This window comes from Hevea brasiliensis, chromosome 7 (genome assembly GCF_030052815.1).
Source record: "Hevea brasiliensis isolate MT/VB/25A 57/8 chromosome 7, ASM3005281v1, whole genome shotgun sequence".
Classification (NCBI taxonomy): Eukaryota; Viridiplantae; Streptophyta; class Magnoliopsida; order Malpighiales; family Euphorbiaceae; genus Hevea; species Hevea brasiliensis.
The window spans coordinates 105501421-105516149 of NC_079499.1; the positions used below are offsets into that span (position 1 = coordinate 105501421).

Below are 14729 nucleotides of genomic sequence, written 5' to 3' on the forward strand. Positions count from 1 at the left end.
ACTGTTATTATAGAAAAGGAGATAGTTAACAAAATTTTATAATTTGTTTTATGAAATTTTTTTAAATTGATATTATTTTTCATAAAATAGTTAGTTCGTTACATTAAAAAAAATATGTAAATTATTATATTTTTATAATATCTTAAATTTTAATTAAAATAATAGATTTTAAATGTGAAACACTGAATAACTATATATCTTATTTAGTGTTATTTGTAATTAATAATTTTTTAATTATTTTATTAATCATAGAAAACACTGGTATTGGAGAGCCACTTTTAGAGTAACCTATAACTTCGGGTTGCCTTGTCACTTATTATTTTTTTCATAATTCTATTATAAAATGAATAAAAATTATATCAATGCATTCATTAAAAAAATTAGAAGCATTTTTTTACTACATGTCTACAACTTAAATTGGAAAAAAAAAATCCTATTATAATATTAATAAATCTTTAATAATTAATTTTATAAATCATATATAAATTTTATAAAATAAACTAAAATAAAAAATAAATTAAATTACTACAAAACTTTTTGAAAATTAAAAAATATATATATTTATAAAAGCTAAAGAATCTATACCTTTCTTCTTGACATATTTTGATTAAAAAGTATAAGATTAAATTTTCTTCATTATGGTTCTCAAAAAAAAAAATTCTTCATTATGATTTATGAATTAATTATATTAATGAAAAATAATAATGTTGCTAAAACCAAAAGATATGCAGTATATCATATTTAAAAAGAAAATTACAAAAATTATTGTAAATAAATCCATAGTTTTTTTTCAATGATGCATAGAAATAAATAAAATTTTATTTATATTTAAATAGAAATAAACTAATTTTACAATGTGAATTATAGTTGGATTGAAATTGGATTTATTTTAATAATTTTATTAAATAAATAAAAGTTATAGTATGATAGGAATTTACATTAAGTGCATAAGGATATTAATGTCATATTGTTACACTGTACTCACGGGAAAACAGTTAAGCAACACGCCAACACCCACGTGGTCCACTAAAAAAAAGACTATATTTTGATTGGCAAGCCCTGCCCTGTCCTGTCACGTCCGGTGTGAAAGGTGTGCAAATTTCTCCGTCGGGCAATGACCATCAAAGGACATGTAAATTGTTATCCTCTTGTTTCATGGCTGAGAAGGCTCCCCAAGTCATATCCTCTTGTCAGCATGCAATGTAAAGCCGAAAACGTAGTAAGGTACACATGTTTTTTTGCTTTCAAATAAATTCAGTATTGCATAAAAAGCCTTCTCTAGTAGTAGTAGACATTGAATGACTCATTTGAGTGGTTTTTCTGGCTTCTGTGCAGATAATTTATAAGTAGCTAAAGCTCTCCCTATCATGAGAGGCCTTCGAATCGGGCTCTTCCCAAATTTCAGGTACTCATATCGTTAACAATTGCTTTATTCTTCTTACTTGTGATACTCGTTAATCAGTGTTTTAAAAGTTGTATTAGCTTGTGAAGTGGATACTAGTGTGGTGAGCGTAAACTGTTTTGAGAATTCTATTTTAGTTTTGGAGAGTTGCTAATTGTTTTGAATTTTTCGAAATTCAGAGGGAAGATGGCTTAATGGTTTTTCTTTTCTTTTTAAACTGCTAATGGTTTTTCTTTTCATTGTGGTCGATAATCAACCTTAACATCTATCCGTTGTATATAACTTTTTATTGGAAAATGGATTCCAGTCGAGATACCATGTTGGATTAAGATTAATGGGGATGGACCGGGCCGGGTCTACTCTTGCTCCTCGCGTTCACGTTTGGGCAGGTTCTCCTGAGGAAATTTTGGATTTCGTCAGGGGCCTTATCCTCGTGGCCGATGTTGTGGGGTGGCTTTCTTAAGGGGGATTTAACTTGACTATGGTAATAGTTATACTAAGAATCAATAAATAAAGGGTGTCTAAGTTTTTGAATTGAAGGAAAGTAAAATATATAAAAAAAAAAATTGAAAGAGTTTTACACTTTCTCTTATTTGGAAATAAGAAAAATATGGAGTAAAATAAAGTGTGATTCACCTTATAAGGAGAGTAAAAAATATATAAAAAAAAGAGAGTAAAAAATAAAGTTAAATTACAATTTTACCTTTATAAATATATCCCACTTACCAATAAAGAGGGTAAAATTGAGATTATATTTATCCAAACAATAGAAGTAAAGCTATATTTCACTTTTTTTTTCTTATTTTATTTTGTTTTTTTAGTGTAATTGAATTTGTTGCCCTGAAAAATGATTCTGACATTAACACGTACAACGGAGGGAGAGTAGGGCTAAGGAGAGCATTGGAGTCCCTGGAATTTTAAAAATTTTTAGGTTTACGGTGATAATTTTTTAAAGATAAATATGTTATAGAATAATTTACACTTTAATATTTAATATTTTATAAAGTATACAATTCAATTCATATATTTTCAAAATCAAACAATTTAGTTTCTCACTTTATAATCCATCAATAAAATAATTTATACTATATCTTCAAGTAGGTTTTAATTCAACCGCAGAATTACTTGGAGATAAGGGTATGCCCCCCTCCCCTCCACACATACAAGTTTCTCAAATTAAAAAATTACTCATAAATTTATTTCAAAAAAAAAAAAATATTTACCCTCTACAAATTTTAAAATTAAAATTTTAGTATATTTTTTATACAATTATTGTTTGTCCCTCCAATATTTTTATCTTTTTATAAATTCTATTAATAGTTTAATTTTGATATCTTAATATTTTATTTTTTTATTTTAGTCTCTATATTTTTATAAAAGTTTCATTTGTTTCTTATTAATATTTATTCCTTTCCCTCAAATGATAGATTCCTAGTTCCGTCTCTATTCTAATTGAATTAATTAAATTTTTATTATTTTAATGAAACCGATAACTTAATCGTTGTATTCTCAAGAACAAATAAAGTAGTTTCTCACTTTTTAAATTATATATATATATATATATATGTGTGTGTGTGATAGAATATATCTAAATTTAGGATTGTTAAAATAATTTTTTATATTTTTTTAATTAAATTTATTTTTCATTATTATTTTAAAAAAAATAAATTTGAGATAAATTAGATAAACTTTTTAATTTTAAGCCATCGTAATAATTCATAATATAGTATATTTATTATATTTTTAAATTAATAATAATTTTATTTAATTTTTAGCAAGTCAATTTTATTAATTATGCCAATTTTATTAAGGTGCATTAACTTTTATAAGCTACCAATAAGACCACAAAGTTAACTTAGCTCAACAAGTAATTATATCACAATTTCCTTTCTTCTGATTCTTTACTAAACCCATGACATTTTTTTTAAGCAGACATTTCTTGTTTCTTATTTCTCTTTTTTCTTTCTAATTGTACAGTGCAGTTGATACTGGTGTGAGAAGAACCTTCACCTGCCGTTGTGTACGTAAGACCAATAAGAAGTCTGCCTCCTTTCTCTCCATCCATCACTCCCTTCCCAACTTCTCTTCATATTCGTAATTCTTCTTCTCTCTCTCTCTCTCTCTCTCTCTCTCTCTCTCTCTCTATATATATATATATATATATATATATATATATATTTACACACGCACTCGTTCATTATCCTCATTTGTTTCTAATTTTGTTTTTCTCTTTATGGTTAAAAGTTGTTCTGCAGCTTTGTCGGTAATGGCGGAGGAAGAGAAGAAATCATTTGATGAAAATGAAGCAGCTTCGCTGGTTAAGGAGCTTAGAGGGAACATTAAATCTAACAAGACAAAGAGTTACGATTGGAGAGTGTCCCAGTTGGAGAGTATCAGAAAGATGATTGTGGAAAACGAAAAAGAGATTGCTAAAGCTCTTTATGATGACCTCTCAAAGCCTGAATTCGAAGCCTTTATTTCGGAGGTACAACTCTGTTTTCCTACAAGTAATTATATTATATATCTCTGGGAATTCTTGCCTATATCTATCTCTTGTGAATTTAAAAATATATAGAATATATGAATTCATATATTTATACTTGTTAATATAATAAATTAGATTTAAATAAAATTTAATTTTAATTAATTATATGTAATCACATGTAAAATAAGTATAACTTATATCTTAATTAACCTCTTGGGTCCGAGGTGGGTACGAATTTCCCTGTAAACGAGTAATGGATAAGGTTTAAATAAGTTTTTTTAATATTTTTGATTCTCTTAATTATATTTTCAATTACATCCTTTAATACAACAATCCAGTCCTTCCTCGCCAACAATGATAACCTCTTTCCTCCGTCTCTCTTCACCATTCTCTCTCTCTCTCTCTCTCTCTCTCTCTCTCTCTCCTCTTTTCCATTTTCTCATATAGCATTTTTTAGCGGAGAACTTCATTAACCAGACTGAAGGATGCATAACGTCCTTACAAATAAAACTAGCAATAGATGAAGGCACCTCCTCCTTGAGAAAAACAGAATCTAAGAATATAAAGGGCCCACATTGAGTTAGATGATAAGCAACTCCGTTGCACTCCCGATTTGCAAATCTGAAGACGCTAAAGTAATGGCAAAGGATTAAACCCGTAGAACTAAGCAAAAAACAAAAAAAAAAGTGGGGCCATGTTATCAGAGTAGGTTATATTTCGGAATCCCAAAAAGTCATAGTGGGCAGTGCTGCAATAAGTCAGAACAAGGTGAATTAATGACCTAGTAAAAAAAACTCCATAATGCCAAGTAAAAAAAAAAAGGAGGCTTGAGTTAGACCAGGATGATCCATGACCTCGTAAAGACAACTAGACATGTAGAGCCAAGTACAAAGAAAAAAAAAAAGTTAGGTTGGTATAAGTGACTACTAGACTTATAAACTTAAGTCTAGTTCAATTGCACATGATAAGAGAGTCTTGAATGTCCCACAAGAGAAACGAATAAGGAAGAAAAAGAGAATATACAACATGGCAGACATTGCCTTTGCTGATAGTCATCCACACTATTTGGATTAGAGAATTTCACGGTAATGTTTCAACCATTTCAGGGGTAAATTGCCTGTCAATGTGACGACCTACAGAAGTAATAACTAACCCCTCACAGTCTCGATTTAATCACCAGACCAATTCCAACAAAACCATTAGATTCCCTACAAGTTGCATCAGTAATAATCTTGTACAAGCCGTCCTTTTGTGGTTGCCATGTCGCATGAACTGAAGCATGATTAGAAGAGTTTTTTGGATTAGCAGCAGCAGCGATTCTCAATGTTCTTGTCATTTATTAACTTTTAGCAGCAAAATTGACTTTACTGCTAATTCTATTATTTCTTATAGTGATAACAAATATTAATCAAATTCTTATGCGTTTTAACGCAGATTTCTAATGCAAAGTCATCTTGTGAATTGGCGCTTAAAGAATTGAAACATTGGATGAAGCCAGAAAAGGTAACTTTGTAATAATGGGAATTATTTTTTGTAAATTATGATTAAGCTTTAATTAATATAGTGAATTTGTCAAAACATTTCAGGCAAAAACTTCAATCTCAACCTTCCCTTCATCAGCGGAAATTGTGTCAGAACCTCTGGGTGTTGTGTTGGTCATCTCAACTTGGAATTTTCCTTTCCGTATGTTGCGAAAAAGTTTGCTTTTATCATATTTCCCCATTAAATTTTTTAAAACTTCATTACAAAATTTATTTAATATCCTTTTTAGTCATTTTGATAATAGACATTCTTATAAGCTATTTTTTACCAAACATATTTAAAGGGGCACGATCTTTTTCTTTTTGAATATTCCATCTTTATATTTAAGGCTTTATAGCTTTATGTCCTTAAAATATTTAGTTATTATCATCATAAATGTTTGTTGATTTTATAGGAAAGTTCATAATTTCTGGCTTGAATAATTTTAATATATTTGTAAATACTTATTTGGCTTGAAAGGTTAATCATAAGAGTAAGGTTTGGAAATTGAATTCTCTTGTTAGTTAATAATAATAATAACAATAATGATAATATATTTTACCTATATTTCAGTGCTGTCGGTGGATCCAGTCATTGGAGCAATTGCAGCTGGGAATGCTGTGGTCCTTAAACCATCAGAAATATCTCCAGCCACGTCTTCACTACTTGTAAATTTATTTGATAAATATCTTGACAAATCTGCAGTAAGAGTCGTTGAAGGGGCTGTTCCTGAAACATCTGCATTACTGGAGCAGAAATGGGACAAAATATTATACACAGGTCAAACACATATATGAACTATATTGTGCTGCACTTTCAATGTGTTCGATGCATCTAAAATACCAACTTTTTTGCACATTTCTATCTAATGTTTAATTATATTGATTTACGTGTTATTTCTTTCTTTTATATATAGTTGCAAGCTAGTAAATAAATTAATATTAAGAATCATATTAACAATGTCATGATTTAGAGTTAGTTTGGCATTAAATTTCAGGAATAAAAAATACTTCCCAGTAAAAATATTATTTTAGATATTATTAAAAAATAATTTAAAAAATTATTTTATTATTTTAATATTTTTATGATTTAAAAATATTAAATTTAATTTTAAAATAACTTTTAATATTCTTATATTAATATATTTAATAAAATATTTTTCTTGATAATAATTTTATCAATAATATGCTAAACACATTCTGATACAATCATATACATGTGTATATGATGAGATTTACATTTTACCTGAGAGTTTTTCGCTCCAATAATAAACCTGAATCTTACCCTATGCATATTGAGCCATTAGGCCTTTTAGTTCTATAAATTCATTAAATAAATATGTAATTAGATTTAAAAAATTATATAACAAAAAAATAATGATTACTTTTATGCTTAATCCATTTCATCCCATGAAGAAGCAAAGGAAGCAAGTGCCCAGCCAATAACCAATTTCTGGTAATATCAACAAGGAAGGTGCTAATATTTTCAGGTAGTTCAAGAGTGGGTCGAATTGTGATGACAGCTGCAGCGAAACACCTTACACCCGTTATCCTAGAACTTGGAGGAAAGTGCCCAGCCATTGTTGATTCAAATGTCAATTTACAGGTGTGTAAACCGAACTGTGCCAAGGATAATAGACATTAATTATAGAGTATGTTAATTTTCCCCTGATATTTTCTTTTTCAATATTATTAAGGTTGCTACAAGGAGGATTATAGCTGGCAAGTGGCAATGCAACAATGGCCAAGCTTGTATTGGTGTCGACTATGTTATAACTACTAAAGATTTTGCTCCAAAATTGGTAAGATTTCATATTTGCCCCTTTTTTTAATTTTATTTAATTCAATTAAAATTTTAAGTCGAAAATAATAATTTTAAAAAACGATTCTAACATTTAAAACTAAAATTCATTTGTTTCAAATTTGCATTATTTAATAAAAAAAGGACATGCATTTTGTTGGGACGTTTTTTTAACCACGTCAATTTTTTTAATATTTCAAAAATGATAAAAATTAATGAAATTATTATCCTAGTTTAAAATTTTTATATTCTGTATTGTAAAATAAGTAGCCGACAATTAAATTATTTATTATAAATTTGATATGCAGTAGGGAAAACATGTCGCGAATATATATATATATATATATTTTAAGAAAAATACATATTTTTCAAAAGTTGTTTTTGTTTGGTAGATTGATGCGCTTAGAAAAGAGTTAGAGGATTGCTTTGGGAGGAACCCAATGGAATCAAAAGATATATCGCGGATTGTGAGCTTAAACCACTTCACCCGTCTAGAAAGGCTCTTGGATGAAGATAATGTCTCCAACAAAATTGTACTAGGAGGCCAAAGGGATCAAAACAAATTGTGGGTTTGTTTTATTAATTTCACTTTTTTGGTTTTTTTAAACCTTCTTTTGAACAACATATGTAACATGACGATGGTGTACATGATTAGTAGTACAAATCAATGGTTGTGTGATAATTAACTTACATTGCAGAAGGATGGCACCAACCATATTATTGGACGTTCCTAAAGATTCTCAGATAATGCAGGATGAGATATTTGGGCCATTACTTCCTATTATCACTGTAAGTATTATCATAAATTTAGCAAAATATACTTCCCCCATCTACATGTGTTTTGAAGTTGTTGAAGATTTTAGTTTCTTCTCTAAATGCTTAATTAATTGCTGAAAAAGATAATTTAAGTTTTTGTAAATTTTTTTTAATTTATAATTAATAATTCTTCTTAAGTTAGTTCAGTTTTAGTCTCAAGTCAATATTCAAGCCTAGCTAACTAAAATTATAGTTTATTGGCATGGCAATTAAAACAAATAATAAAAAAAAAGATAATAATAGGAATAAGAATAGACCCTGACTTGAGATTAATATTGCTAATAACTTATTAGCATAGCTTCCCCACTTGACTTGTTCATTTTTATTTTTATCTATAATACTTTGCCATGTAAACTATACGCAATAATGATGGCGCACTTTTCGATTAATAAATAAAATTAAAATCAATTGTACGTCAAAAAATAAAATTAAAATCAATTTAATATATATATATATATAATCATTAAATTCAATAAAATTGAAAATTTATTAATAATTTAAAATAAATAAGATTATCAATCCAAATTAAAATATAAATTATAACATCAAGCAAGTTATTAATGATAGTTTTTACATTTTATTAGTCGAGAAGCAAGATGCATAGAACTAAATAATTTTAATTTCTTTTTTTGATGTGATAGGTTGAAAATGTGAAGGACAGTTTTGATGCGATAAACTCAAAACCAAAACCTCTTGCAGCATATCTCTTCACCAATGATGAGAAGCTAAAGGAAAGCTTTGTGCAAAACGTATCGGCTGGAGGAATGCTCATTAATGATACAATACTCCATGTATTTCCCTCATCCTGCTTCTTTTAAAATAATATATTTCTCAGCTTTATTTTTATTTTTTAAAATAGTTTTTTTAATTTAATTAAATTTAAAAAAATTAAATTCTTTTGTTATAAATATAAGAAGTAATTAAAAAAAATAATTGATTTGAATCCTTATAAAATTTTAATTTCTAAAGAAAATAAATCAAATGGTTATGCATCCCATAAACATATAAATTTTTTTTTTAGTTAAATAGCAATTAAATTAAAGAATGGAATTTTGAACATAGACACACTGCAAACTTTGCAGGTCACAGTAGATACTTTACCTTTTGGAGGAGTTGAGGAGAGTGGAATGGGATCGTACCATGGGAAATTTTCTTTTGATGCTTTTAGCCACAAGAAGGCCGTTCTCTACAGAAGTTTTAATGGAGATGCATCTATAAGGTATCCGCCATACACAGAAAGCAAGAAGAAGTTAATGAAGGCTCTGATAAGTGATGGCATATTTGGGATGCTTCTTGCTTTGATAGGATGGTCTAAAGATTGAAATCATATAAAGCTGAATGATGATAACTGCAATATTTAACTGAAATATTTATGTATTTTATGTTATTATTCTCTAAAATACTGAAATTGAATTCAATAATATTTAACTAAACTTTCATATTTGCTACTCTTTCATGTTGGATGGCCGATTTTGAATTAGATTCAGATCAGTCAAAATCGATCTAAAGCTGGTCAAAACTGAAATTAGTTTTGCACCGAACTAGAACTCTCTTCATGCAAAGTATGGATTTTTTTAACTAAAAGTATGGATGGGGGAATTAATGAATTCATTATATAATTTTTTTCATTTATAATAAAAAATAATTAATGTATTAAAATTTTAATCTTATTATAAATTCTATTTCAAAAATATTTATAAATGTAGTAACTCAAACAATTTTATTACAAATAAATAATACAATGTTATTCAAAGACTCAGTGTTAAAAAATATTTTTTCAAATTTTTACAATTATAAATTTTTTTTTTTTACAATTTTACCTTGATTTTAAAAGTTTTTTAAATTCATAGTCAAAGTTGATTTAAGTAAGCTAACTTGACATAATTTTAACTATTATTTTCTCTTTCCGTTAATTGACATATTATAATTTTGAACGTTTGTATATTTCAAATTTTACTTCTTATTAAAAATAATAAATATTTAAAATCAAACTAAAATTTATATACATTAAAGAATTAGCTATAATAGCAAAAGGTTAAAAAAATTTATATTTTTAACGAAAAATATTATACATAATAAGTTGGATATTTTGAATCTTATTTAGGCAAAATAAAAGATATTATTGGCAAATAAAAATACATCTTGTTACTTAACTACATATATCTAAAATATAATAAAAGTATTTTTTTATATGCTTGTATAGTTTTAATTTAGATCATTATTTTTTTTTAGTTTTGTTGTATTATTACACTTTTAAAAGTGTACATTCAGTTAATCAAACAAATTAATTTTTTTAACTGATTATAAAATTTCATTTAATCAAATCAAAATTGAGAGAAATTCAAAGCTGATCCAAACATAAAACTCTATGGTATAATAATATAAGAAAAAATAATAATCAGTACAATTAAAGAGATAACCAAAATAAACATATCAAATAATATATATATATATATGTATATTTAAATTAATAAATTTAAAATTTACATGAGAATTGATATTATTATTTTTTTCTATTTTTATATATAAATATAATAATTTTTTGAATTTATATCATATAAATGATAGAAAGTTATGTAAGAGAAAAGAAAAAAAAAATTATATTATACCCATAGAAGAAAAGGAAAACTAAAACTATAAATTAAGAAAATTTCATGTGATTTGAGATTATATGATAAAAAATTATTAAATTGATTTATATTTAATTTTCAAATGATAACAATTAATGAAATTTTAATTTATAAATAGAAAATTTTGAGTAAATAATTTTTGATTAAAATTTTATACTTATTTAGTGATAACCAAGAATTTTGAGATATTTCAATTTAAATAATCATAATAAATAAAGTATAAATTATTATGTACCAACAAAAAATTTTTGAGGGGTCAATTAACAAAAATTAAAAGTTACTACACCTATTTAAAATTTTTTTATAAATATATAGAGGCTCTAATTAAAAAATAAAAGATTAATTAAAAAATAAATTTATTAATTTTAAGATTTATTAATTAATTAATATGAAAATTTATCTAAAATTATGTATAAAAAATTTAAATTATGAATAAGTATATGAGTATAAATAATATGCAATACATATTAAAAAATATTAGTAAATATATATTATTTTATTTTTATTAAAATTAAAATTTAAAATTAATTTTATAATTTTAAAATTATTTTAACTTATAATTATTTTTAAAATTATAATTATAAAATTTTAAAATCAAATGTTACTTATTTTAATGACTGGGTGCGTAGGAATTAAGCACGCATAGCTGCACCTAATGAATCGACATATTGAGGAGACAAGCCGACAAAAGTCAAAGTCGGCAGCTAATGGGAACCAAGAAGAACCTTCGCGGAAAGAGGATACTAAAGGAACAGCGGCAAGTGACGACATTGTTCATTGCACTTGGACTTCTTTCTTTGGGACTGCGACGGTTTCAACTTAAATTCACCGCCTGTTCCATTAAAATACATTTTATTTTCTGATGCACAGCAAAAGAAGTGGCCGCCATATGACCAGACCATCCTCAGTTGCAATGTAAAACAAGAATATATAAACAATATCGCTTGCTTTTTGTTCTTTTTTAGAGATATTTTATTATATATTATTAAAAATATATAAATATAAAATTTTTACATTAAAAAAAATAAAATAGTAAGAAACATAAAAATAAAAAAATTTTATATATTTATTATCTTAAAATTTTGAATTAAATATAATATCAAATCTATCAAAGAAGAATACTCGTTAAATATTTCAAACTCTCTATATCTCTAACATATATAATAAATCAAATTAACTCAAAAATGGAAAGGTAGCAATATCGATAATACTTTATAGTTTATACATGATTATCTTAATCTAATTATAGTATAGTACCCACCAACGTTTTCAATTATAGTTTATATGGTTTTAGCCAATCCAAATATTATCCTTGCCCAAGCCTAAATTAATTGAAAAATTAGCGCAAATTGAATATTGATGACTAACAGCGCATTATGCAGCTTTCAATTCAAAGAGAAATTTTTTTTTATTAAAATAAGAAGATAATATTCATTAATATGTATATATATAGAGAGAATATTGATATTAATGCTTTCTAAAAAGGATTGATCCTCTTATTAGTTTTATAATTTTAATTAAGGTAATTTACAACCAAATGTTTTAGGTATGACAAAACTCATAAATTAATTTCTATTTTCACTTTGAATAAAATTTTAATTCTTAAATTTTATTATATTAAATATTTATGAAATGCCATGAGTATCCCCATTCCTCCCAAACTAGCTTGACGCCCCACACTCACCCCCAACCCAAATATTTATGAAATGCTATTGGCAGTGGGAGGAAGAGGATTCTTCTCCTCTTTAGCTTCAAGTATAGCAAGGGCCTAAATAACGAACCAAAACCTAATCTCTAGCTGGCTTCCTTGAGGAATCAACTTTCACGCAGGTGCACTTCCTTCGTTTGTGCCTTCACAGGGCTTGATTCTCCATTGCCTCTCAAAGTAGGTGTAATATCTCACACCTAGGGTAATTGCAATCCACACCTGAAGAGGGAATGTTTCGTGAACACTCAACGAGAAGAAAGCCTAGAAGAAGTGAAGTATTTGGAGAGAATAAAAAAAAAGAAATAAAATATAAAAAGTTTATTCAAAAAAATTTCGCGATCAAAATTGATCTGGATAGAATATACTTTTTTAAAAGAATTTTTAAATATTACTAAAAGACAATTTAAAAAATAATTTTATTATTTTAATATTTTTATAATTAAAATATATTTAAATTATTTTTTAATTAATTATTTTCATATTTTTAATTCATATATTTATAAAATATTTTCTTCAATAACATCTCTAATATTAATGTCAAATCCATCCTACGAAGACAACGAGGAAATGAGCGAGATTCACACTTTTTATACTCCTTTTTGACAAGCCATGCATATTTGGACTAATTTTAGCTTATTATAATTATTGATTATAATAAATTTTGTGAATCTAATTAACGATCAAAATTTTAATATATTCATTATACATATATTTATTGTTTGAAATAAATTCTGATCAAAGCCTCATTCTCTCCCGAATCTTAGACAAGGCCATGGATTCACCAGTTTGGGACCCAAGCTATTCTTTCCTTCGTTTATTTATTAATGGCATTAGTGTTAATTTATAAATAAAAAATTGAAAATTTAATGGTTTTAATATTAATTTTATGTAGACTTAGCCAGACTTGGACTTGAATTTTTTTTTATTCATATTTGTTTTTTCTTGATCTAATCATGAGAATTTAATAATCAACAGTCAAAATATAATAATTTTAAATAAAAAAGTATACAATGGCCAAACAAATCAGGTTGTGAACACTCAATAGATTATTTTAATGGACAGTAGATGTATTTTTACAGCCTATACAAAAAAAATGAGCAAATAAAAAATTAATATATAAAAATAAAAATAAATTTAATAAAAAAAATTATATATTTAAATTTTTATATCCTTTATTATTTTTTTACCTATAAAACAATTATTTTTTAAATTAAAAATTGCTTTATATAAAATACCTGCATAAAATTATGAGATAAATTAATTTTACTCACATTTACTCAATTTTATTAATCATTTCATTTTACTCATTATACTTTAATTTATTTTAATAAAAATAAAATCACTCATCTTTTATTTTTTTATTACTAACAGTCACTCATAAAATTTTAGTAAAACTCCTGTGTTGTGTTTTACATAGTTTTAAATCATAAAAAAAATCATATTTTTGTCGGGTTTTATTTTTTCTTTGGTTTTTTAATTTGATCTAGTAAGGAGATAAATTTTTTAGAATTTAAAGTCACTCTAAGACAAGCCATACAAAAATATATGCCAGGCTATATATTCATGAAATAATCAGATTGCATAGAGTTCCTGCTTCCATAATATCAGATAAGAGGCTCTAGTACACTTTTTGATTTTGGAAAAAGCCGTAGGAGGCACTTGGTACACAGTTTAATTTTAGCACAACCTTTTTTTTACCCTCAGACAGATTAACAGTCTGAAAGGACAATTCAGACCTTAAAAGATATACTTCGTATGTGTGTCCTGGATTTTGGAGGACAATGGGATAATCAGTTGCCATTAGTGGAGTTTGCTTATAATAACAACTATGATTCTAGCATCGAGATGGCACCTAATGAGGCATTATATGGCAGGAAGTGTAGGTCCCCTCTGTGTTGGACAGAAGTTAGAAAGGCAAAAGTACATGATGTAGACTTAGTGCAGTATACTTCAGAAATAATTCATTTAATCAGGGAACATTTCAAAATAGCCTTCAGCGAGCAGAAGAGCTATGTAGATCCCAGATGGAAGGATGTAGAATTTGCAATGGGGTGACTATGTATTCCTAAAGGTCTCTCCTATGAAAGGGATCATGAGTTTTGGGAAGAAAGGCAAGCCGCACCCGATACATAAGGTCTTTTGAGATCACGGACAGTGTAGGAGCAGTTGCCTACTGGTTGGAGTTACTACTAAGCCTTTCTCATATCCATCTAGTATTCCACATCTCTGTACTTGGAAAGTACATTCCTGATCCTTCTCACCTGCTGCAACCAGATACAATGCAGTTAAATGAGGATTTACCCTTCGAGGAGTAGCTTGTTGCCATAGTGGACTATCAGATAAGATAACTTCGGTGAAAGTAGATCC

The 14729-nt window shown here is 26.7% G+C and overlaps 1 protein-coding gene across 2 annotated transcripts; it reads left to right on the forward strand.

Annotated features, from left to right (window-relative positions):
• The first annotated feature begins 1244 nt into the window (after positions 1 to 1244).
• Positions 1245 to 9465, forward strand: LOC131168851 (aldehyde dehydrogenase family 3 member I1, chloroplastic-like). 2 transcript variants are annotated; one of them, XM_058150464.1, is made up of 12 exons: positions 1245 to 1405; positions 3380 to 3496; positions 3647 to 3887; positions 5322 to 5390; positions 5474 to 5570; positions 5982 to 6188; positions 6898 to 7013; positions 7105 to 7209; positions 7601 to 7773; positions 7907 to 7997; positions 8666 to 8815; positions 9107 to 9465. In XM_058150464.1, exons 1-12 carry the CDS (start codon positions 1368 to 1370, stop codon positions 9344 to 9346), a joined length of 1644 nt encoding a protein of 547 aa, XP_058006447.1. In that variant the 5' UTR covers positions 1245 to 1367; the 3' UTR covers positions 9347 to 9465. The 2 variants fall into 2 exon arrangements, with proteins under 2 accessions (XP_058006447.1, XP_058006448.1); XM_058150465.1 differs by having other exon boundaries at positions 1256 to 1405; positions 3385 to 3496.
• Positions 9466 to 14729: the final 5264 nt, after the last annotated feature.